General features: G+C 42.4%; 1 protein-coding gene across 1 annotated transcript; it reads left to right on the top strand.

The window, feature by feature from the left end:
* The first annotated feature begins 1,023 nt into the window (after positions 1-1,023).
* alx4b (ALX homeobox 4b) lies at positions 1,024-26,557 on the top strand. Its single transcript, XM_061774819.1, has 4 exons — positions 1,024-1,563; positions 17,375-17,685; positions 23,141-23,269; positions 23,349-26,557. Exons 1-4 carry the CDS (start codon positions 1,230-1,232, stop codon positions 23,667-23,669), a joined length of 1,095 nt encoding a protein of 364 aa, XP_061630803.1. The 5' UTR covers positions 1,024-1,229; the 3' UTR covers positions 23,670-26,557.
* Positions 26,558-27,048: the final 491 nt, after the last annotated feature.

A 27,048-nucleotide genomic window follows, 5' to 3' on the forward strand; every position in this document is an offset into this window, starting at 1 on the left:
CATTTTGAACGAAAACATGTCACGTGTTAGAATTGAATTTCATTCTGAGTCATCATAAAAGTCAAAATAAAAAATAAAAAAAAAATCCTAAAACTAAAAATTGCAACTAAGCTGTTTACTGAATTGCGTACAAAAGAGCATTCGAGAGAAAACACGGTGTATATTTTTTCCTCATTTCTTTGAATTGTGGTCGACAGATATGAAGTGATTACCTTCAATTGGGCCACAGACCGAACTTGTCTTCTACATCCGCTTTAATTCCCTGCTTTCATAGCCTGCAAACATTTCGACGAGCAATATTAGTGTGACGCTTTACAAGTCATTGAATATTTCAACTGCAGTTCGTCCCCAAATAAACCGACTGGGAGTCTGTGCGCGGCGACTATTGTCGATTGTGAGTGCTTACATATGCTCGCACCGGGCCAGTGTTTGGTTTCATAAATAATCACAATAAATCATTCAAAAGAATCATAATTGGCGCTATAAACGATCGGGCCAAATTAAAAAAAAAAAGTATTATTTGGCCTTCAAAATGAACACGACGTAAATCCCAATAACAGCAATAAACAGCAAGTAAGGCGCGCACTCACTCATAAGAAGTCGGATTTAGTGCACGCAATCAAAACGGGTCCATTCATCTCCTAATTGCATTCATGTCATGTGTCGCGTTTCCCCACGTGTTTACCATAAATCTTTTTTTTTGTTTTTTGAAAAGAAGAGAACAAGAAGTAGAAAATGCAGCCCCCAGCCACCCTCCACCCCTTTGCTCGCTTTTGACCTCCCATCTGCGCATAATGGCGCGCTCGTAGAGCGGAGTGGGCCTATCGGAGTGCATGCGTGCAGCTTGAAGGTCAGTGCAGTTCTGCGTGACACTTTTCCACTGTGGGCTACTACTGAGGCATCTCTCTCTCCTTCACAGAGAGGGGCTTTTCGCATTTGTTCACCCCCCCCCCCCCCACCCCCACCACCCCCTATCCCCACCCTCCCTCCCCTCTAAAGCAGTCCCAGATGCGCCACTTTGAGCGTGTGCGAGCGAGAGCGCGTCAGAGTGGAGTGCAGCCTGGAAGTTCGGGGAGAGTCGTTTAGAAGGGGCAGGGCGAGAGGAGCAGCTTGGATTCTGCCTCTTACTTCCCCAAAAAAAATACATTAAAAAAAAAAGTGTATATATAACTTTTTTTTTTTTTTTTCCACAATCATCATTATTTTTATTTGTTTTTATTTTTTAAGTTATGAACGCAGATACGTGCTTGTCATACTGCGACATGACCTCGATGGATTCGTATTATAGTCCGTCTGCCTCGCAAGGTAGGGAACACCAGGCGAACCCGTTCAGGACTTTCGGCACCAGCGAAGCCAAATACAGCCCGACGTTCGCGGCGAGTAAAGGCCACGCGTACGTGGGCGAGAAGTCCCGGAGTCCTTTCCAGACGGAGTGCCAGTCGCTGGACGGCGCGGAGGGAGAGGGCCCCTTCCACAAGTACCAGCTCTTCATGCACAGACCCACCTGCAAGACTCCCCCCGAGGGCAGCAAGCTGCACCCGGACGGCATCCTGCCCTGCTACGGTGAGTGCGTGCACCACGTAGACGCGCAAAAACACTCAAGTGCGCCCGCTATGCGCAATTGCGATTTTAGATATTTAAAAAAACAAACAAACAAAAAAAAAACAACAACAACAATCACGCAGGTAATAATAGAAATGGTTATAGAAATGAAGGATCAGACTAATATGAATTAATGGAATAGATAGTCCAATTTACTTCAGGTGCTACATATGTTCGCTTGCAATCTTCAATTTTCTTTTATTTTTTTGGTTACCAGTGACCTTGACGTTGAAAGCCCACACGAGGGTCAACGGTTGCACGGCCACACAACAACAACAACAACAACAAAAAAAGGTGTCATTTCCTCACGCAGTCAATTTGCAACATTTCCAACGGTGCCATCAAAGTCATCGCATCAGCCGTCACAAAAACAACATTTGCACATTTGTATTATTTTTTTTTTTTTTTAGATTTCAGCTCAAGCGTTTCACGTCGAAAAACATTTAACCGTGTTCAATATGAAAGTCAACACTTTTAAAACACTACACCTAGAGACGTCTTTTGTTAACTTTGTTACAGCGCACTCTTAACGATGCGAAATACACAATATGACAAAATATAAAATATACACTTCCTGATTCCACAATTTAATTCTAAACTAAGGTGCATATATCTATGTATAATATATATAGTTTCTATGCATATACAGTATAAAAAGAGAGAGAAAGTTATACATATATATTTATATCCAGTATATGTATTATTGTTATTTTTTTTTTAAATGAAGAACATGGAGTGAATAATTTTGCGTGAATAAATGGATGATCTTTACAGTTCGTTTAAAGTACATTGTTATTATCCTTGAACTCTCCAGAATGATTTTTTTGTTTGAAAAGTAATTTTGATGTACGTGCGGCGACACAGGATATATAGATAGGCGAGCACATTTTTGTGTTTGTGACCATGCATACGTTACAGGAAACCTGTTATCATGGCTCATAATTCAGGCGTTTGATCAAAGCAGAAACTGTCTTAACAGCATACTTGCTGGCTTCTTTCATGCAATTTGCAGAAAAGGGGTAAATATGCAGCACAGTTGGCTATAGACAGTCAATAAAAGTGAAGTCTGCCAGTGCCACACTTAGCAAAATGGTAAAGTGCAAAGTCATCTAGTTTTGAGTCGGGAGTGCGTCTCCAGGCTTGTTTGGAACTTTTGTGAGCTGATCTGGCAAGTGCATAGACAGAACCGTTTGAACGCAATCATTAAATGCAGCATGCATCCGAAGAGAAAAGAGAAGAGAAGAGAAGAGAAGAGAAGAGAAGAGGCTCTGCAGTGTGATTACTGAAAATGTTGCAGCCAGATGAAGGCACTGTGGCTCTGGGGAGGACACTTTTGGGGTCTAGTCAAAGCCTCAGGCGTCAACAGGCTTGTGCTCTTATGTGTGGTCCAACACAAGATATATATTGCTCAATGGTGACATTTGATCTCCTTCGCCATGACAAAACAAAACCCCCCAAAAAATCATCTGATATACAGACGGAGTTGTGTGGGCCAACATTGGCAGTGACTGCAAATTGTTTACATGGCAACCAAGCTGTTGTGAACTATTCGGTTTTGGCGGCCGTCCTGGAATTATATAGAATATAAATAACGCTTCATGATAGTCACAGACTGAACGAACGGTGTTACACAACATTTGGACATTGACTCAATATATTTTCCTACTTCACAACACAGAGTATGGAATTGTACAAAAAAAAAAAAAAAAAAAATCTGCTTTTACAAAGATACTACTGTATACACCACTACAAACTACAGTCACGATAATACATTTATTGATAGATGAATACCTCTGTTAATGATAGCAGTGTCTTGGTATCGAGTGCTACAAGTTAAGAACAAATCATAAAACTCAACTCATTCATCCCAATATCATCGTTTAAAAAAAAATGAGTGAGGAATACTACATCATCGCTGCACTTGGTTTTAGTCGGGTAAAAACCTTTTGGGTGCATATGCTATGATGTAATGTAATGCATCTTGTAAATATATGACTATATCACATATCGTTTGTGGTATTGTGTATGTATTTATTTGTTTCTATCGTATTTACAGGACTTGCATTGGCTTTTATTTTGCTTTGTTTTACTCTGCTGTCTGCAGCCAGGTCAGCATTGCAAATGAGAGTCTGTTCTCCATTGCCTTACCTGGATTTAAAAAAAATAAATAAAAATAAAAATAGGAAAATAAATCTTTCACTCATTTAGGCCAGGCACTTAAGGTGCGACTGCATATCAACGGGAGGCGGCGTATTGTCCTTGTGCAGGTAGCGGGCTCAGCGGTGGGCCGGATTGGGCGGATGTTGTTTTAGATTGTAATTGGAATTGTAGAAACACAAAATATGTTTCAACCAAGCACTGTGTGGTTATGTCCTTTTCTAGCTGGTTTAAAAAGACATAGAGTAAAATAAATACACGAAGCTAAATAGTCGCTCAGACTTGTGCTGGGATTCAATTTAGGGTTGCTTGAGCATACCTAAAAATGGGATGGAAACGGTTATGGTGAAGGCCAAATTTTTGATATGAGCTCTAAATATTATAACTTTTTTTTTTTTGGTGATGGATATTTATTTTACAAGAAGCACAACAATTATACTAAAAGTTGCAATGCACTTTAATCTTGCCATTTAGTATACTCCACAGTGAGATCCAGAAGTATTTGGACAGCAATAGTTTTGTTACCGCTTTTCTTTTATCAGTTTGGCAAACACAATAATAAAGATATGATTTGTCGATTTAAAAAAAAAATAAAAAATTTGATTGATGGCAAATCAATTCAGTATTCTTCAATTGATTTGTCGATTTAAAAAAAAAATAAAAAATTTGATTGATGGCAAATCAATTCAGTATTCTTCAATCGTCAAGTCGGAAGCCTGATCTCAATCCAAGAGAGCATCCATATTTCACTTACCAAAGACAAAAGTGAAGCTGCAAGTGAAGGTGGCTGCATGCTGTGATGCCTGGCAAAATATCTCCAGAGAGGAAACTCAGAATTTAGGTGACTTCCATGTGTCACCAAACACGATCAGAATAGAACAACGTACATTTATATCATGAGCGTTTCATGTACATACTGTACTATTGCAGTTATTTCCCTTTGTTCAAATACTTTTCAAACCTGTGAATTAAAGCTAAAAGGCCACAGCTCATCTCCCCTCGATTGTTTTATTTCAAATTGTGGCGGTGTAAAACGCTAGAATCAAAGTAAGTGTCGTTGTCATTTAACTGTGTAGAGCACAGGTGTCAAAGTCAAGGCTTGGGGGCCGTAGAGAGCCTGTGACACCGTTCGCTAAAGCAAATCACGTGCGTCCAATTCATTTTTCTTTCTAAAATCTACACCAAAGTTGAAGTCTTTACTTTTAATCGCTGTACAAAACGGCAACCATTTTTTCCAATACTGAACTCCTTTTTAAAAATAAATGAAACCATAGTTGAACAGACTATTTCCTCTGACTTTGGATTTCAAAACTAGTTGTCCGTCAATTTATCGTGTGTACGTCATAATAGGATGAGGTGAGTATGGTTTTCACAGTCATAATTGCCCCCTGAGGGAAACCATAGCTACAATGTGGCCCCCAACAAAAATAAGTTCGACACCCCTTGTGCAGGAACTAACCTTCAAAATGACAATGGTCGGCGCCGCATATTGTTGTGACTCTGGGGGGCGTGCATGTGAATCAATGAGCGTCCCACGGGGGCGGGGCATCTACCTGCTCATACCGCTGTGAATACAACTAAAACCCCATTCAGCTGATGCAGTGGAGAGGAATGCAAGTCAGCACCGCAGGAGGGGTCTGCATTAATCTGAGGCAGATGTGCATCATTGGCTGCTATATGGTTATTATTCATACTCGCCAAACATCAGATCTCCCGAGCAACCGAGAGTCCCCGCAATGAAAAAGTGGGACTGGCTTACATAACCCTGTCTCCGCAATACCTTGTAAAAATAAGCAAAGCGACACAAATGGACAGGGCTAAAGATCTGAGAAAAACTGGAGAGCATTTCTTACATCCCTATACTGTACACTTACAGGCCAAATATTAAAATCCAAAACCAAAAGCAGTAAAGAGAAGTATTCATTTACCGGTATGTTTATTATTGTGGTTGACCTTTGAAGTAGAATTGCACTGTGTCATATCGAGTGGTGTTTCTGACACTTGAGTTAACGGTAGTGAGTATATTAGAGCCACCGCAGTATGAAGCAGAGCAAGTTCTACACCACTGCAAACTACTGCAATAATAAACACATTATTAAATCATTGCTTCTCTCACAGTGTCAATCAAAACTAAGCATGATCTTAGATTTGCGGAGAGATTCAAAACTTGGTCCAGCACATACATCACACCGGTGCTTCTCAAACTTTTTTATACCAAGTACCACCTCGAAAACTACTTCGCTCTTCAAGTACCACAATAATGAACAACATGAAAGTTTTTATTACTAAATTAGTGTTAAAGTGTGAAGTAAACTTGAAACTTTGACTTAATAAACTTGAATTAGTATTAAAGTATAATATACTGAAGTATAGTTCATATTTTGTTCGCAACTGAAACATGTAACTGCAACAATGCTTAAGTACAGGAGAGTAACAAACTACTATACTAATGCTTCAATAAAAATGTCATTCGGTGATTCTTTCACAAACCACTAGATGGAGTCTGCGTACCACTCGGAGTACACGTAACACTTTGCATTAGACCTTATTAGCTGAAGCAGGTGTACCTAATACAGTACTGTGTCCATGGTCATTATTCAAAGACTCTGTACAGTGAATTCAGAGATTTATTTCTCCATGCACAATACATGTTTGAAGATAATTGTTGAAAATGTGCAAAGACTGAGCACTACTGTATCTAGTCCTCAAATGTCAAGATATCGAGCTCTCTTTTTGCAGAGTGCGCCACGTGCACTGAAACGCAAATGGTGCAAGGCTCGCTGGCATGCTCGCCAATTTGGCAGACCGTTCTGTGCCAAGCTTGACGTATACGGACGCAATGAGGAGTGTTCTTTGGCATCCGTCTAGCGCATGTGACAATTTGGTGACTGAGGGCTCTGTTTTTGTCGACAGCGCAGTTGCACTTCAGCTTCAGTGCCGCATCTTGATTTCCACGCAAGCGCAGGATTTGCCAGGTGCGCAGGTGGTGTCGGTGCAGCGAGGGTCTGCCCTTGGAGATGCGCTTAGTGGAGTGAGATTTTGGTGTCAGAAAGTCCGTCTAAACGTATGCCTACTGGGACCACATTTAAGTTTTGCCGAAAAGGATCTAATGCGATTTTGGTCAATCGGATCGGGGCACAAGAGATTGCAAACATCCGGTCCAGCCCGCCGCCTTGCATGGATACGCCAAGCACAGTGCTGGACTTGCACTAGTCACAAAAATAGAACCCATAGCGTTAAACTCTTTTTTTCACCATTTCAGTTTTCCTGACTTTTTTTGGGCGTGGCTAAAACCGTGCCCATTGTCACAATTCTGAGTCGGGCTTGAGTCCCCCCTCTTGAACTAGAGCACCTTGGTTTGCATCACTGGTTATCTGGTGCAATTGTGAGACAGCGATTCCATTTTTTTTCCCCATGATTTTGAAGCCTCATTTTATACACTTACCCATTTTTCTTTAACCATTCAAATTCGGCAGAGTTGTTCACAACACTCTTCTCCATGGTGTGTCAAATGTACAGGACTATTCATTTTCACTTTGTAGGGACCTTTAGCTTTGTGTTTAGTGTTTTAATAAAAGCTAACTGGAACAATAAAGGCAGAGTGAGATTTGACACTTCTGCATTTACTGTATGTGTATGGCCAATAGGAATTCAATGTTCCCCCACAGTCGTGTGCAAAAGGGGGAGGGAGAGGGCGTTTTTTTTGTTGTTTTTTTGTTATCACCGCCCATCCACGATCGGTTTTGATCTGAAAAAACTGAAAAAACAGCAACCGACTCCCGACTCCCGAACACACTGCTTTGTGTGCCTTAAAGAAGTAGCAGTTGTTTGGGTTTGTAATTACCGTAACATTTATGCCAATTTCTGTTAGCCAGTCTATGGCGTTTTGCATCGCATATACAATATGTTATTATTAAAGCAAGCAGAATTTCATTTGACAAAACGATATGGCGTGGTTGAAGATTTTAGACAAGCGTGTTTTGGCTCTTATTTGGAGAACTGTGTGAGTGAGCAAAAGAACAAGCACTCCGGAAAACGACAAAAAAGTGTTTTGATAAGTTCAGTTTTTGTGTGCTTCATACCTTTGAATGTGTTTAAAGCATGTTGGAGGGGTATCATGGGAGACACGTTCCAGACCCACCCCCAATAGCTTAAAATCCGTGACATACAGTCCAGTGGATATGAAAAGTCTACACACCCCTATTCAAATGCTAGGTTTTTGTGATACCAAAAAATGACACCAAGATAAATCATTTGAAACCTTTTCCCACCATTTATATGACCTATAATAATATGACCTATATATGACCTATAATCTTAATCTTAATTGAAGAAAAGAGATCATGTGTGTGCACATTGTGTGCACACCCTCTTATAACTTGGGTTATGGCTGTGGTCAGAATTAACCAATTACAGTAAAACGCATGTTAAATCGGAGTCACCACACACCTGCCACCATTTAAAGTGCCTCTGATTAACCCCAAGAAAGACGAGAGGTTCTAGTAGGCTCTTCCTGACATTTTCTTGCTTATAGCAGAAGCTATCTATCTATCTATCTATCTATCTATCTATCTATCTATCTATCTATCTATCTATCTATCTATCTATCTATCTATCTATCTATCTATCTATCTATCTATCTATCTATCTATCTATCTATAGCATTTGAACACAGGTGTGTAGACTTTTTCTATCCACTGTATAGTTAGGAAATTCAGTTATTGCTGGAGGGTCTAGAACACATCTCCCACAATAAACGGGAGTTCACCGTCGTTCTAAATATATGGAGATATTTTTTTAGTTGATGGAGCCGTTTGGAATCCGTAGATGAACGCATCCGGCATAACAGATACGCACGGTATACCTACTTTGTGGGAACACTAATCCTGATTGCACCAATTCTCTTTTGCCTTTTCCTCAGTAATATCATGTTCACATAATAGAGTTCCAATAGCCGCTCTGACCTCAGTGTGAAATCGGAGCATCCTGTGATATGTAAAACATGTTTTTCAATGCATGAGAGCAAAACAAGACCGCAAGAAGGTTCTGGCAGCGCTTTAAAAGCATCCTGTCAAAATATGGTACTCTATGTGTATGGAGAGGGGAAATTGGAGGGAGATGATGTCAGAGGATATGTATGGATATTTGCTGTGATGACTACCACATTTTGGCCATGTTAGTGGCTGAACGATGACCTGTGATCATGCCCTGAAACGGTTTTCAACTATCCATCCATCCATCCATCCATTTTCTGAGCCGCTTCTCCTCACGTGGGTCGCGGGCGTGCCGGAGCCTATCCCAGCCATCATCGGGCGGGAGGCGGGGTACACCCTGAACCGGTTGCCAGCCAATCGCAGGGCACATACAAACAAACAACCATTCGCACTCACATTCACACCTACGGGCAATTTAGAGTTGTCAATTAACCTAGCATGCAAGTTTGCTGGGATGTGGGAGGAAACCGGAGTGTCCGGCGAAAACCCACACAGGCACGGGGAGAACATGGACACGGGATTGAACCCCGGTCCCCAGAACTGTGAGGCAGACGATCTAACCAGTCGGCCACCAATAATATAATAATATAAAAATTTTAAAAAATGAAAAAATCAGGGTAAACATCTTCAGAGCATGCCTTTCTGTCTAGTTTAAGGAACAACATCGAAACAGCAAACTGCCTCTTTTCTGCTGTCCTTTGCTGAAATTCCATAAAAGTACATGCAGCATGCATTGGCATTTTAACATTGAGCCTGTTTTCAGTACTGGTACTGTTTTATATATTTCCTTTATTCACAGGTTTATCATGAACCACAAGGTAAAAGTGACCCAGAAATTAAACATAAATACATTATAAAAATAGCCACAGGGAGCTACCGTATGTTAAGCCAAATTTGTCATAAAGATGAATGCTGCACCGACTGAACAAAGAAAAATCCCGTTTTGATTCATAACTGCTATTTGTCCATTTTTCATCCCTCAGGACATTTTTCTTGTCTAATATGTTCAATAAAAACCAGTGTGGTAAGTTCTGCAAATAATCACTCGCTGTTGGCTACAGCACAAACCTTCTCACATTAGTTTGCAAAGCAGCAAAGTTCTAACCTTCAAACTTGACATGCGCAATTCGTGTAATGAAATTCATACTGCAGAAAAGCGAGGCTTAGTGATTACACCCTTTATAAACACATGTCTTGCAGTGAGAGTTTTCGAAGACTACCGAAAATCTACTGCACTAAAATATTGAAATCGCCATTTGGGTGAAAATGTGTGTAACTTCCTCTCTTCTTAACCGCATTCCAACAATAATCCTGAACTCTTTCTGCGCGCTTTGATACGAGACAGTGGCAGCCACGGCCTAAAGTCTTTGGACACCGCTGAGGTAATGATGGCGTCAGTGCATCGGCCGCTGATACTAAACAGAAAGATTTTAGGTTTCCCATGGAATATAAGCATTCCTTTGTGTGCTGCTGCCACGGATATCTCCTCAGGAACATCTGGGAGCCTTCCTTTAACAGAGGAAACAATACTCAAAATCGTGTCTGAGTGCCTCATGAAGAGCTATATCAGATATACAGTATTAACTCTGAAATACAAGGTCAAACACAATCCTTCCGGCATGATCTAGAAAGTCATTTTTCAATAGAAAATAATGGAAATTAAAGGTGAGTCTCTTTTCTGAAGATTAAGTACAGCCGAGTTTGCAGCGTACATTCGGTTATTTTTTTGCATTGTTCTTATTGATATTGATTTGTTGACGCTTCTGCCATAATGTACTGAACAGCCATGATGGAGATACATGTACCACTTTGGACGCTACCGCTCCTTTGCAATAAAATTCATTTCCGGCTCGACGGTCGTCAACACACTTTTCCACCTGCTTTGGTGGCGTCACAAAACAAAAACAAACAATGCCAAAGGAAAAGCAAAGCACACATGTGGAGTAAATCCTTTTGTCAAATGCTTCGAATGAATCTGTTAAACCCTTTTCACAAATTCTTGAAGCTCAGTCGAGGACTCGCGACTTGACTCTGGACTTGCCTGACTTGGCTTGGGATTTCGCTGGGGGCTTGAGGTCAAAGACTTGAGACTGACTTGCGACTTGCAAAGCAATGACTTGGTCCCACGTCTGCTGTACCGATCTGCAAGGCATGAAGTGGTAACAATCCATGTATCATTCATTTCTTTCCATATTCAATTGGCAATCGAAAAATAAAGGAAACGGAAAAAGTCACTAACTCGTTCTTATTTCTTAATGTAACACAAAAACATGAAAAAAAATGACAGATTATTTTTAATCATTTAATTTTAAGCTCGGATCAAAAATACAAACTCGAAAATGGGCAACAGGTTTGAGTTTGCTTTTAATACGGTGTTGATGGTGTTAATGTCACCCCAAAAAGATACGTTAGCAGCCAGGACCACGGGCCCAAATCATCATAACAATACTAAATGAATAAATATACTTCTTTTAAAAACATTTAAAAAACATCATATCAAAGATGTGTGAAGCATTGTTGTAATCAGCTTCATGCATTACCTCTGACACCGACGATTTTTAGGCAGTTTCAAATATTTTCCTTCTGCTCTGTCCATTTGCACCCTACTGTACAGACTTTCTGGGGCCATGCGCCCAACAATGAAGTAAGAGGTGTGTCCGAAAAGTTGCAGGACTGGTGTCACGAGACTTTTCCTTCTCCAATGTGGGCCAGACGATCAGTCAGAATGTCTACAAAGACATCCTGCGGCATTTGCTTCGTTCAGTGCGTGGGAAAAAGGGGAGCGTTCCGGCAGGACAACTCGTGCCCGCTTGACCGTGACAGTGCGCCTGCTCGCAACTGCCTGAGCATCCGACAGTTCCTGGCCAAGAGGAAACATCCAAAGCTCCTTGGCTCCATGTGGTTTTTTTCCCCCTCTTTCCGGAGCTCAAGGGAGTCATCAAGGGAACTCACTCTGAGGATGTAGAAATCATCAAGATGGCCGTGATGACCCAGCTCCAGAGGATCCAGGACGAATCCCTCCAGGAGTACATGAAGGCATGGCAAAGAATGCTGGGGAAGTATTTTGGACTCCAGGGGGATTACTTTCAAGGGAAAAACTTTTCGTTTGGATTTGAAAAATATCTTTTCTGACATACCACATAAACACAGCATGCATTCTTGCATATCATTGCACAATGGTTGAAAGAAGAATGAAAAGAACGGTGTTGCTGAAGTCATTTGCTCCAAGTCTCCGACTCCACATGTGGACACGAATGAGTCGAAAATCATGGCGTCAGAGGACATGCATGAAACCGATTACAATAACGCTTCGTCGTGCTTGTATGTCATATTGATATCATAAGGGCTAATGGATCATGCGATGAATCACGATCGCGCTTTGCACTGATCGTGGCTAAACGCCCGTGTCACATAAACCCAACCAATTAAATGTGAAAAATCGAATTCATTCCTGTGGGCCGTTTTATGATTTTGCATTTTTGATCTGAGAATACGAAAACTCTGGCGTTTGTGTTTTTTTTAACTTTTGATTAGCATTTCAAAATGGAAAGAATTGACGACAACGTTTAACGATTGTTAACGATGTACAGTATAGGCTTCAGTACATACGGTAGCAACTCAGTAGTGGAAAAAACTACGTCTGGCCGTAGATGAACGTTTTTTGCTCAACAGTGCTAAATTTATGTACGGTATGACTCTATCGGTGTGTTACAGCTATAATTTGATGATAGCAAAAACGAATGTGTTATGAAACAAAGCAGGCTTCACTATGCACTGAGCAGTTTGGCCACATCCATTCAATTGTGACCGAAGGTAAGATTGGTGGTGGTTTCCGTCTTTAGTGTCGTTCATTTTTGTTACATTTGCTGTTCTTAATCAGATGATGTTATCTAAAGTTGTGCCTCTGACCCTCCGTCTCCATTTTGCTGTGTGTGTTTCTTTAATCCGGACACCGCAGCAGCATTTACATCACTTGCTGCTGTGTCTCACTTGCAAACATTGGATTTGCATCGTATTTCAAACAACCTCCGCATGTGGTTTGGATCAGTCTTGGAAAAATCTAATTTGATGAGATTTCTGATGTTCTGACTCCGTAACATCTAGCCGGATATGACAAAAATTGGATTGGGCACTGGCAGTGTGAATAAGACCTCTGAGGCAGTGGCAGCGCATGATTTTGTGCAAACCATTCATCGAGGGAAACTATGATAATTACACTTGTAAAAGTCAATTTCAACCTATTATAATGACATATTTTCATGAAATATAGAAATAATGACCCATTTTTGCATGACATTTAGATTTCTAAGTAGAGAGTCCTATAAAAGGGCTGAATACTCATCGTAGCAAACATAATCACTTGAGATTTTACTCATGACGTTTGACAAGAGAATGCGCAGCAAGCTTTGAGAGAACATCTTTGTTTAAAAGCATTCTCCTTCCTCGTTACTACAAGCTCATTAACCCTTCCCCAGGTTACTAATTTATAGTGTTTCTTTTATTTGGCTTCACTTGACCCTCCCCATCCCATTCCATAAAAAACTGAGAGGGTGCCTTGTTGCTTTACAACCAGTGAAATTACACTTTGATCTTTTCTCTCTGTTTTCAGCAGCGATTAAAATCACTGACCCTAGTAAACGCGTGACCTCAGCTGACCAAAGAGGTCTGCAGATTGTCAGAAAATAACTTTGGAAAACTGAAGGTGCAGGCAGCATTTATTCTCCACATTTATGGTATTGATGCACACTTCAAGGGAGAACAACAGTAGAAGAAGAGAGAAAAACCCAAAAAAAAACCAAGATTCCTCGGAATGCCAAGAAACTGCTGCCAAGGCACTGGAATCTTGGCTTTATGGAAAAAGCAAGGCTTGACAGTTGTGTTCTTGAGGAAGAAAAAAAGTCTCGGCAGGCATGAATCGTGCGAGATGTTGGTGAGGATTGTGTTTGGTTACAATTAGCATGTCACAAAACGGATCGTTTCGACTCGAGCGCAAGATGAAGAGAAAGTACATGTTGAGGGTATGTGATCTGTGTGTAGGGATGAGCATCAAACTTAACGCTGGCCATCTGCACACCCATCTGTGCGTCACATGTTGATGTGCCTTGCTCAGGGGCACAACGACACTCGCACCCTCGCAATTTCCAATGAGCAGGAACCTTTGAGTTGACCCATCTCACTTCTGAATGTTGCTCCTGCTCAGAGGGTGAATGGAAACGTTGCACAGGGGCAAAGCAGCGGTGGGTAACGTCGGAACATCTGCCTGCGTGCATGGAGACGGTAAAAGGCTCTGACAGGTGGGCTACGGCAATATGAGGTCATGAACCCCAGCTGGGCAAGCTGTGTTGTTTCATTAGCCTCCGTCGGGGCGCGCGTGAGCCCGAGAGCAGGGGGGAGGGCGGCCGCGGTTTGGAGGGACGACTATTGACATCGCATTCCGGGAAACACCAGCCAAAGAATATTAATTCAGGAAAACAAACACGCATGTTGTAGACAGCCGACGCCCAGCTTCATCACTTCAAAACTATTCTGCCAGCTTACTCACCATTAAAAGTATGGCTGAGTCACCAGCACTGCAAGCTATCAACAGTCTTTCTCACGAGCCACTTTGTTTCTCAGATGACAGACTGCGGAGGCCATTAAACACAATGCTGCGAGGAAAATGCATGCACATCATTATTTGAAATGCGCTCTAAAGGGAGATAAATGTTACAGTATCCTGTGGTACCAAGATCATCATCGTCATCATCATCATCATCATCATCATCTATCTGTTCAGGGACGCTGGTCGACCTCTCGTCAGGATCAATTAAAGCCACGGAAAATAATAACAAGTGAAAGAATCAGTTTCATGGTCAAACTGTCGCTGTCATAAAACATATATTTAACAGTCATTAAAGTGTCAAAAATAATCACTTTATAATAAGACCCCAAATCAACCTTTGTACTGAACGATGATTCGTGACAGATGTGCAGCACGTACTGAAGATCGATGATTCCGATGGACGCGTCCCGCAGCTAACTGTGCACTTTTTGTCACTGTGGCCATATTGTACTGAGCAACCAGGCCAGAGGCGCATTCATTTCTGGTTCATTTCTCCTGTTTAACAACACCGATAGCATTGTGCGGTCTTGGGTTGATTCTCGGATCAGAGGTTTCGGGGTGCTGGGATTCCTTTTCAGGGGCGTTTGAGCTGAACCCCCCCCCCCCCCCCCCCCAAAAAAAAGGGCTAGAAATGTCTATTCCAGTTAGTAAGCTATTTTAGAAGCACATTGGCTTCAATTTTCTCACATGTACAGTACATGACACAACAACTCCTCTCATTCCAATTCAAACAGAGGACAGTGGTTTTTTCTGACTAACCGAATCATTTCTTCTTCTTTTTTTTTTTTGCTAGAAAAAAAAAGTCAGCTAATTTCTACTAGCAACATAAACAGTGGCTTATGATTAAATGCTGTAAAAATGAGCTCTGGTGATGATAATAGTTTTGTTGGTTTTGAGTGGTTGAAGTTAGGAAATGGTTTCATCAGGGCATTTACACGATATCACTGGAATACAGTGTATAAGCTCAGTCGTGGTGAGGTGGGGGGAGTGGCTGAAAAAAAACCATTTTGAGGCCAAGGGGGTGGAGGGTGGTGGGCGTTGCTGTATTTGAATTGTTAAAATATCACGTTACAACCAAGTACTGTGGTGTCACACTTGTCGAGGTGTGGATCTTTTTTTGGATCTTTCAAATTTTAGTGGTAGTGGGATTCAAAAATGAGCTGGAAATTTCTATATCTCTACTGTAGCTGAGTCTTGTTTGATATCGCTGGCATCAGGGGGGATTCCTCATATCGCCTAACCATCACTTTTCAGGAACCGCAAAAAAAACGACGTCTGTTGAGCCGTTAACATTGCATCATTGAGTACAACATTTGGGACCGACCAATAGTATCAATTTGAGAAAAAATATGAAATTGATCAATTTTGCACGTAGGACACCGGCGATATGCTCAGGGCTCGCATAATGTCAAACGTGACAATGGCTTGAGGTTTTTTTTCTGACTTCATTCAGATGCATTTGAGGATTTAGTGTTTCCACTGTTTTGATGGAGACTATTTCAAGACGGAACCCTCATGCAGACGCCAAGCAAAGGCAGACAGAAAAACTGTTCTGACTGGCCCTCCACCAGAGTCATACATGCTTATTTATCCACACTGATGTTTGTTTATATGAAGGAGAAGGGATTGACTTCTTCATCTCCAAAAGGGGAAACAAAAAAAAAAAAAAGCGTGCCTGTGCCGACACAAACAGAGCCAGGTCTGTCGCAAAATGGAGGCTGTCCAAATTGAAAGTGACAAACACAATATTGTTTACATCTGAGGGCCAAAGTGTGTAGGGCAACAGTGGGCGAACGAGGCGCACCACACACCCACAAACACACAAACCGTTCGAAATGAGAAAGGGTTTTCATTGGCTCGGATTTCAGGTGGCGTGATTGAGAGATGTGAGTGCGGCCTCCTGGAAGGTTGTGTCACAGGTCACTCCAATGTGTCATGACAACCCTTTCAAACATGTACAAGTGAAGTGTAGATTCGGCGTACACAGACAAGGCCTTTGAACCCCGAAATAAAACATTACAGAGGTGACGTAAGCATAAAGTAGCCGCAACTGTGTGTGGATGTTAGAAAGTGATGGTGTGCAGATGCACTTGCTGACTTGTTAGGCACTGGGTTCTTTTTCCCCCCCGGCTGCATTCACGAAAACCAACACACGTTTTAAGAAGCGTATTGCTCTTTGCCTGTCACTGTTTCTCTTCAGGCCTAATTGGTTGGAGAGTTTTGGTGGCTGCAAGCCACAATTGAATGTTCTATATTTGGCTTGCTCCTTATAACTCAAAAGTGCTCAATGTATTTAATTATGTGAGTCGAATATCCTAACATTTTCAGTTTTATATGATACATTTTATGCTCCCCTGTTCTTTTCTGGAGCTGCATCGTCCTTCGCCGATTGCTACACCTCCGACAGCCGCATTGGAAGGAAAATTGGGACAGTGGTGTAATGTCGTCATTGGCCTTCAAATGCAGCCTCTAAAGTAGCGGTGTCAAACGCATTTTTGTCACGGGCCACATCGTAGTTATGACTTCCCTCAGAGGGCCGCTACAACTGTGAACCCACATAAATGAAAGATTTCCTCATAATCTGTAATTACATACAGTATAAACACATTGACGAATGACCAGTTTTGAAATCAGAAGCCTATAAAAACATGTTTTTTGACTATTACATTTCTTTTCAAAGTGGCATTGGTAACCAAAAAAATGCTTGCAAATGAACACAATGAGCATTTTTGATTTGCTTTCGCGGGCCACATCAAATGATGTGGCGGGCCGGCTCTGGCCCCCGGGCCACCGGTTTGACACCAGTGCTCCAAAGGAGGCAGCCCCCTGAATTGGGACATCGCTACTACTGACTTTCGATCTGTGATCGTCTTGAATGTGCTTCCGCAGAAAAAAAGCCCAATACTTTGATTGGTTCCAGGGCCGAGTTTGACCTTGCAAGGACTTTAAATGCATGGCTCTCGCTTTTCACACAACAAGGTAAAACTGATCACAACTTTCCATCTATTTCTTAATGTAGGAAAAGACAACAGCCTGACAGAGTCTGAGCTGCCCTCCAGTGCCGACCCCCCCGGGATGGAAAGCAGCTACCTAAATCTAAAGGAAGCTGGAGTGAAGGGGTCAGGCGAGCGTCCAGGTTCAGATCTTCCCAGCCCGCTGGATAAAAGCGAGACAGAGAGCACCAAAGGCAAAAAGAGGCGTAATCGCACCACGTTTACCAGCTACCAGCTGGAGGAGTTAGAGAAGGTCTTCCAGAAGACACACTACCCAGATGTGTATGCCCGTGAGCAGCTGGCACTGAGAACAGACCTGACGGAGGCTCGTGTCCAGGTGAGACCAGATGACATGCAAAAAAAAAAAATTCTTTTGTTGAGGTGAGCAGTACTGTATTCACACAGTTGTCCATGTGTACATGTTAATCATGAGGGAGAGTTAAAACTGGTGACGTGACAACAGAAGAGTCTATTGTTCTCCTTTTCCATCTCTATTTTCTTCCAGCCAACTTTAGATGAGAGTGGGATGGGCAGGATGAAGTGAATCCTCTTTGCGCTTACTTTTTGCAGACTCTGCACAGAGGTCAGAGGGCAAGGTTTTCTCCCCGGTGTAACTGCGCTTAAACTACTTCCACAAAACTGTGAAGGCAGGAGGTGAGGGACACGGGGTGGGAAGAAGTCACTGGACTATTTGGGATCGGGAAGGATATAAAAAGCACTTGAGATGCCAGTTTCAATTTTCACGTGCAGTCTAAGACGTAGCCGGGGAGGGTCTGGTCCGTGCGGTGGTACAGTAAAAACAAAAAAACAAAAAAAAAATGTTGGTTCACACAGATCCATCTCTTCCCCAGATGAACATAATTAACTTTCCCAACTGACAGGCACACAGCCCAATCTTTTGAGTCACTGTGAGGTTTGACCCACAGTCCTACAAAACAGACCCTAAACATGCACGCAATCAAGTCTAAATCCCACAATTGCAGCAGAAGGCCTATCAGGACAAAGTCCAGGGATATGCAACTGTGGAATACCAAGGGGCATTGCAAGCTTGGCAAGCGACTTAATAATCCTTTTCATCTCAGAAACAACACAGATGTTTTCTGCAGAATATGCCCATGTCTGTTCATCCTTAGTTTAATGATGAAGGTCGCTGTGTGCAGTTTGCCGCTTTTGCCACTATTCTATTATTCAGCACAACGTGACCCAAAAGTCAGACATGAGCTTCGCCCTACCTGCCTTTTTGTGGAGGAGAGGGCCGTGTGAGCGAGGCGCTGCTAAGGCACTCTATCAATCGCAGTGGTCCTGCCTGGATGACAGAGATGAGGTGAGACGGCTGTAGCTTCAAAGCTGCTTTTGGAGTTTGTGCACTCTGCCCTCCCCTCTCTCCTCTCTTTGCCTGCTGGCTCCGCAGCATAAATAAAGCTCTTTAATGGTTCTGTAAGCTGCCTTTTGCTGACAGCGTCTTCAGCTATTACTGTAACACCGCCAAGCACTTTGAGCTCGGAGCCACCTTCCTTGCAGATGTGTCTGCAACAATGAAACAAACAAGAATGCTAATTTTGCGCATTCCACACAAAAGGGATTAACATTGTTTAATATGGGAACAACTGAAACTCTGCTCCTTGTTAAGAATAATCACTTTTAAGGTGCGGCATTGCATGGACAGGGAGAGCAGCACAAGCGACATCTGACTTCATAATGCATAACGCCACAAATGAGCTCTTTGCCAAACTATTTGGCTTGTGTCCCCTTTTCTTTCTGCCGTTCAAAGGCAAAGCTGCACAGCGCAAAACCCTCTGTGAAACCTGACTCACAAAGTACACAGACAACACGACAAGGGATACATAATTATGCGCTCAACCATTCAAAAAATGTTGACGTGTTCAGGCTAAGAGAACATATTTGTTACTTGTCAGTGATATAGTCTGAATTTTGTAAATGACATGGTATGTAAATTTGTGTGTCCTGTGTGTGTCTCGTCGACTGCCTTCGCCTGCACGCCTCTGAGAGGTCAAAGGGGTTAGCCGCGGAAAGCCACAGGCTTTGGCGTCAGGAAATTAAACATGAAATGAAAACAAGCTCCAGTTTGAACATTCTCCCATCTCACTTTCCAATATCCCCACTTCCCCTCTCAGACATAAAAGGGAGGTGAGAGGAGAATGAGGCACTTTGTGGGGGGGGGGGGGGGCGGGTGACACAGAGGTGGGATTAGGACAAAAATCTGATGACCCATAACACTCATTAAAATGTAGATATTTTATAAGACAAAAAAAAAGCCGAGTGTCTACCTTAGACAAACTCTACAGCGGTACCTTAATTTACAAGTGACCTGACTCACAGCTTTTTCACTTGGCCGATTCTTTTTGCCTTGTGTCGCAAGCATGAATTTGAGTTACGAGCACAAAATGGTGGCAGCGAACTTCGCACCAAGCAGCAGGTAGTGAAAAAAAAGACGTCCAGTGCTTGCTTTGAGCTGTTCCATTCCGAGTTGAAATTTAGACATAAGGCAAAGAGACCAAACCGTGTAACGTATGACACTCTGCTAGCTCAATGCTAACCCACAATGCAAAATGCCAAAGATGGGCTAACGCGTGTAGAATCAATGATGCATTGGTTATAACCCTTTGAACACAAACGCTGCAGCACCTCATGTCAAACAATATACCAATACCCACAGGCACATATTCTTTATCCTCTCTGAAAAATCACAAATGTTACTGCAGCTTATTGAGTCACCTAGTTGTGAAACTCCTCTTTGTGTATTATTTTGTCCCTGGTGGACAAGGCGTGCACACCAGAAGGAGCACAATGTCAAAGGGCTTTAAAGCATGAAATCATGGTGTGCAACTCTCTAACTGGTTCATGAAGCAAACTGTGTAACTTTTTACATTGTATTTAATTGTGTTATTACTGTATGTACAATACTTGTAGCGCAGGGGTGGGCAAAATACGGCCCGCGAGCCGTTGATCATTTCAATCCGGCCCGCCAAAGATCGGTACAGAAGCGCCCAAATCATATCAAAATCATGACTGCATTCATTTGACCTTGTGCTGTAATGCCGAGTGGTTCCACCAGGTTGTCCTCGAATGCCCAGTGGTTCCACCAGGTCGCGCAGTAGGTACAGTGATATATATTGACTTGACTTTGGCTGTTCTGTTTTTACTCTGCTACTGCTCTGAACCCTTCTTCAACCATGAGTGGGCCAAAGAAAAGAAAAGTGGACAATGAGGGCTGAATGTTTAATAAAGAATGGACTACTAAATACTTTGTCACTGAAGTCCGGTCAAAGGCTGTATGTCTAATTTGTTAAGAAACCATTGCGGTTTTAGAGGACTATAACATCAGCCGTCACTTTTCTACCGAGCATGCTGATTACGCAAACAGCCAATCAACGCGGGAACTGATGGCTACGGCTCAGCGGTTAAAATCAAGCTTGAAGGCTCAGCAAAACACCTTTGTCTGTCACAACAGACCCTGAAACAGCGCCACGGGAGCTGCAGACGGAACTGATTGATCTTCAGTGTGATACTGTCTTAAAAGAGAAGTTCAACTCTCAAACTGAATGAGTTCTATGTGTCATTAAGCGCGGACAAATTTCCCCCAAAATCCAGAAGATGGCACGGAGGATGCTGGTGGTGTTTGGCTCGACATGCGTGTGAACAGACTTTTAGCGTGATGAACACCAACAAACCATCGTACAGATCGCAGCTGAGTGATGAACACCTCAGATGTGTTCTGAGAATTGCCACAACAAAGCTAACACCAGACTTTGATGCACTGGCAACAAAAAGGTGATCAACAAAACAACACTGTTCCCATTAAAAGTAACTGTAAGTATCAACACGACGATGCCTTTTTTTGGGTGGTTTTTTGTTTGTTTGTTAGTTTGTTTATTTTTTAGATTTAAGCATCTGGTCCTGGCTTGGCCTGCCTGTCAAATTTTAAAAGCCAATGTGGCCCCTGAGCCAAAAGGTTTTCCCACAGCCCCTGCTGTAGAGTGATATTTATCTCCGTAAACAACATGTTGGTGCTTGTTGTGGCGCTGGAACAGTTAAATAGCCTTTCCATTCATTTCAACGGAAAAGACGGAAAGATGAATTACAAGCGTGGTCACGGAACAACTCGTTAGTCCAGGCACCACTAAATTTGGAGACAAGTGAGATGCAATGCAGCCAGGGCCCCGTGTACTGAAGATCGTATTTAGAAACTCGTCATGTAATGTGTTGAAACAACTGAGAACTAACCAAAAGAAAAGGACATGGTAAACATCAAACAGCAACAGACTCTCCTCACCAAACCTCAGGGGGATGTAACACACACCAAACTCTCCTGCAAACATGTGATTTAATCCAAAGGGCAACAACCCCTCACCTTGACATTGGGGGGCAGCCATCACCTTCAATATCAGTTTACGACTTTGGAAGGCTAATCTTGCCAGCTGACTTGTGGAATGTCCGAGTGTGATTTCTTAATGTCAGCTTTGGAAAAAAAAGCATCATCTTTATGTGCCACAGGAGGCCATATATTAACTCACTTGTGGTCAGAAACAGGTCTGAAAACTCAATGCATTTGATTTCACAGAGATATTTTGAAAAAGGTTCGTGTAGCTGCTCAGTTCTATTATGAAGGCGACAGAGAGGAATGGCGAATGCGAAATGAGGAGGGGGATATGAAGGGCCTGGCTGAGGGGAAATTGCATGTCAGGGACTGAAAACCGCAAACTGATTGAGCTTGGAATCAACCAACAATCAGAGCTCAAACCCTTCTGTTAAAGGAGTATGGTTCCTTTGTTTTTTTTTGAAGATGCTTCCTCTTGGGAGGAGACGCACCAGACATCCGACAAATGTGGAAATTCTCACCATGATAACGTACTGTATTGTCTTACATGTGAGAAAACAACCATTGCTTGAACCAGTGGCGTCGCTAGGCCTATTTTACGGGGACTTCCAAATGTTGTTAACCCGCTTGTGCATCAAGAAAGGTTCTCAATGCTGTTTTATGTTGTCGTTGCCCAGGTCTAATAAAATGGCTGCTAATGATGCAGGAAGTCTGCCATTTTGGTTTGAAGTGGCCTCATCTGGGGTCATTTTTAGACCATTTGCAGTGGTCTTTCCAAGACAAACTCATCTTCGAAATGTTGTCAAGTTGTTACTAAATGCGAGCCATGTATACGAGACAAATAGATGACGCTAAAGTGCAGAAAACAAAAAAAAGTGTAGTTGTTGTCAGATTTTTATTTACCGGTAATACAAATCAATTACCCCCCCCCCCGAAGACACCATTTAAAAAAAATAAACAAATCTAAATACTTCTAACTTTGAAGTATGGTAAGTGCAAGATAGTTACATAAGTATTGTTGATTGTCAATTCTGTCCATCTGTTTTTAGGTTAAAGTTTTTAAATGAATTGCACTGGGATTCCCTCTTCTCCTGCTGTGTCGACAGGTGAGGAAGAGGACACCTTTCTCACAATGATTTATGAATGCCTATCGACCCAGCTGTGGATCTGTCGACGCAGGCAGTCTGAAGGGATGCAGACGCCTGTGTATCAAAGGGGGGGGGGGGGGGTGCAGTACGAAGGGAAACGCTCCTTTTTCACATCAATAGTTCCGTGTGGATGGTACTTTAAAGACACGTCGAGTTCTAAAACCTGCCGTGAGAATTTCATGTGCGATAAAAATGTATTTAGAGTGGAGGGCGCTCATGTCCGTGGCTATGCTCCACTGTTCTCTGCCCGCTGGTGACCGGTCTGTAAAGCCAGTTGGTTCCCTGACGGGTGGCTTTCTGTGCAGGTGTGGTTCCAGAACCGCAGAGCCAAGTGGAGGAAGAGGGAGCGATTTGGCCAAATGCAACAGGTTCGAACGCATTTTTCAACAGCTTACGAGCTGCCTCTTCTGACTCGGCCTGAGAACTACGCGCAGGTAACCGTCGGTGCCCCCATCACCGTTGCCGTGCAGTGTGGGATTTGATTGCCTCATCATGTCCGCTCTTTGCTTTCAGATTCAAAACCCCTCATGGATCGGTAGCAGCAGCGGAGCCTCTCCGGTGCCAGGTTGTGTTGTTCCTTGTGATACCGTCCCCCCCTGTATGCCCCCTCATCCTCATAGTCACGGAGGAGTCCCTGACTTCCTGGGTGTGCCCAGCCCAGGGAGCAGCCACATGGGACAGACGCAGATGGGCAGTCTTTTTGGGGGACCTGGAATGGTCGGGGGAATGAATGGTTATGATCTCAATGTCGATCCAGACCGCAAGTCTTCCAGCATAGCAGCGCTGCGTATGAAGGCCAAGGAGCACAGTGCCGCCATTTCTTGGGCCACATGATGTTCCCACCGAGTCCGACCCCGCCCCCATCGGGCCACTTCTCTTGAGCAGCCATCATCAAGCACTGTGGGGGAGTTTTGGGGAGAGCACTAATGATAACGCAGTTCAAATGAACAGGGAGAGACTGTAGAGATAGCAGAGACCATTGCGGCGGCCAACACGGTGGAGATAACAACTGTGACTGTGACCATCAGCAGAAACTGAAGTTCAAAAGTATAGAGGCGAAAATCACACCCAGGCGTTTTTTGATTCCTCGACGTCTCAGGTCTTGGCGAAATACGTGGTGACTTTGACATAGAAATCATTTTCCGTAAAATGAGCAAGGTCATCAGTATCGTTTACAAAAGACATTCAAAACGCAGTCTCAAAAAGATCTGTTTCACATTTGAGTGTGCAGGTATAGTTTATGTTGAGCTCTCTGCCAGTCTATAAGGAACTACTTTAGACTTGTCCCTCATACAGGAAAAATCCTTTCATTTCCATTTCCCAATAGTTAGAATCAGGGCAACTCCAGGAATTCAACTGGACCGGAGGCTGGATGATACGTCTGGATTTACACTGCAGGTCAAAGTGACCAATTCAGAGTTAGTGCCTCGACTTATTCGGACCATCCATTACATGTTTGACATTTTCCAGTGCGCTATATCTGATATCTCTGTTTTAACGTTGACTGAAAAGCTGAAGGTGGCAACAACAAGGAAGTGGACAATAATAAATCAATTACTAATGATCTAACGTGACATCATCGATTTAAATGAAAGTTGCAATTTTCAACTGGCCGCACTCTGCAATCATTTTCTTCCCCACTTATTTAATGGTCTTCGTACCTATGTACCATGTTTAAACCATATTTAATGGTCAACGCTCTTGTTGTTTTGATTGACGGTGGGTATCGCGCGTGTGTGTATTTTGATTTTGTCATGCTCACGTTGACAGGGTACTGTATATCCAATCTGTCATTTTACACTGCAGTAGCATTGGCAGATATACCGATTTATATCAGATTTTGATCCACTAGTGCAAAAGAGGCCTTATTCCAGTCGATCTGACGATCTTTGTCCTTTTCGTTGCCATGAACTGAATGTAAATTGTGTCCCATTAACCGCGCAGCGTCCGTTCAGTCAAAGTGATGCAATCATCCGCCAATCATGAATGACAATAATTCATGCCGTATTTATTATAATTTTGTAGTTAGTAAATGCATTCTTCCAAGTGAATACACAGGTGGGATGCAATAGGCAAGTCTAATTGAGCGTGAACAGAAATAGCCCGCGCCAGTTCAGTGTGGGAGGGGAGCAGATCGGCAGTAATTTCAAGGCAACATGTCATTTCCTCCCGCAGAGCAAACTCCACAGGTTCCCCTGCCAGGCATGGCTTCAAGTTACAGGAAACTCCGTGTCCCCAGTGGCAGACAAGGCACAGCGGCAGCCTTCAACACCAACTAGTCATGCCAACTTCCACCAACTAGACACACTTAATTAGCATCAAAGTGAGCCTTTTCTGCCCAGTGAACACCAATGTGTAACACGGCCTGCATGGGAAGGACAGACTGAAAAGCCCGTCCAAATGTTGTAATGAGCAGGCTATGTATGGTTGAACATCGGCTCAGCAGAGATGACTCCTGATTCAGAGAATCTGACACATGCCAGAAACTGCAGACTGAATCAGTGGGCTTAATTGCCAAGGGGGAGAATTGTGTAATGTTTAGGTAATGTCATGACATTAGTGCTCGAGTGCGGCAACGTGGAGAGTATACATTGCAGGGGTGTCTCTGTGTGTTACCCCCTCGGAATAATTCTTTCACCGGAGCTTGGCTGCAGGCTGACACTAAAGACAGATTGCATTCGTCTTTTTAGCTGATCTTGCTATGACACCCAGTGACTACGCTGTCATTCTCTCTCGCTCCCCTACATTGTATGACGGAGGGCAGGGTAGTCCCAATCAGCTGCTCGGGCACGTAAAAAAAAAAAAACTCAAATAAATACACTTGTCAAAGCAATAGTGTACTCTAGTTTTTCTTTTAGAACGACAAAAAAAAAAATAATGGATTGGAATGAAATCCTGTCATGCCATTGTTATAATATTTACCTCAATTGAGCACTTCTTGATACGGGGATTGTATTGGACGTATCAGAATGTTTTAGTCTGATCCCTAAAATATGGACAGCATGTGATTTATCGGAAGGCTTTTACAACTGAGCAAAGACCCCAATCAAATACTTGACAGATTCTGAGCGCTAAACAGAACATTCAGTTTTGAAATGAAAAGACAAAATTGTAGGCCAGATTTCATTGAATTCCTACGTAGGGCTGACTGCATGATTGTCTCCGTGGTCCGACTTCCCGTGCATTAAACTGCAGCTCTTTCCATGATGATACTACTGAAAAGTTGTTTTGTGTGAATGTGAACAATATGTATTATATTGTTCTGTTGCTTGTACATTTGTTTTACCTATGTGTCAAATATTGGCCCTCCAACAGCCAAACCGTTGAAGTATTACAGTGATATTGCCAAATAATACATTGTGTCCAGCATTATTTCCAAAGAAAATGTTGTGCCAGGCTTTTAACTGTTAAATCGCTTTCTAATTTTCTAATGGCTTCAAGCTGCTTTTTGTATAATAACCAAATATTTCTACTTATGGTAGTGACTTTATATAATGTGCCATTGCAATAAGTTATTGCACTTACAATTTCGAGAATTGTATGTTTAAACGTCCACCGGGACAGAGGTCTCTCGTTCCGTGTTCGGAAAATGTTGCTTTAAGCCATCCATATTTAGTACCGTGACATCTGCTCAAGGTGCTGGACATTTGTTTGTACAGAGCTAACTTGTTTTTCATTTGATGGATTGAAGTGATGATGATGTAATAAAATTTGAAACAGTCTGATGAAGTTTCTTCTTTGAAATACAACATACACCTCCTGTCTGTCTCCAATCAATATCCAATCAACATAAGTATAGTACGGGTTTTTTTTTTTTTTGTGTTATATACGCTATAAATTGTTTGCAGTTATTATAAGAATAAGAAGACCTCCTGTTGTGGTTAAAAATAATTATGTGGAATGGAAACAGGTGGTCCATTTTTGAATATGGCCTCAACTTGTAAAATATGTTTTAGTGCACAGGTTCTCCAGAAACTATAGTCCTAAAAAACATATATATAATATATATATATATATATAGAGAGAGAGAGAGAGAGTCTGCTGTGGAACATCATTATCCTGAAGGTTTCCAAAATATATTTACGCGGCGTTACGACTTATAACCTTTCTCAAATTTAGTACACATAGATTTTCTTTTAGTGGAACCTGTCCCCATAATATTCATGGGAATCCAAACAAAATGTTCACTGAAAACAAATTCTGAAAAACTGAT

The sequence above is a fragment of the Phyllopteryx taeniolatus genome, chromosome 5, assembly GCF_024500385.1.
Source record: "Phyllopteryx taeniolatus isolate TA_2022b chromosome 5, UOR_Ptae_1.2, whole genome shotgun sequence".
NCBI lineage: Eukaryota > Metazoa > Chordata > Actinopteri > Syngnathiformes > Syngnathidae > Phyllopteryx > Phyllopteryx taeniolatus.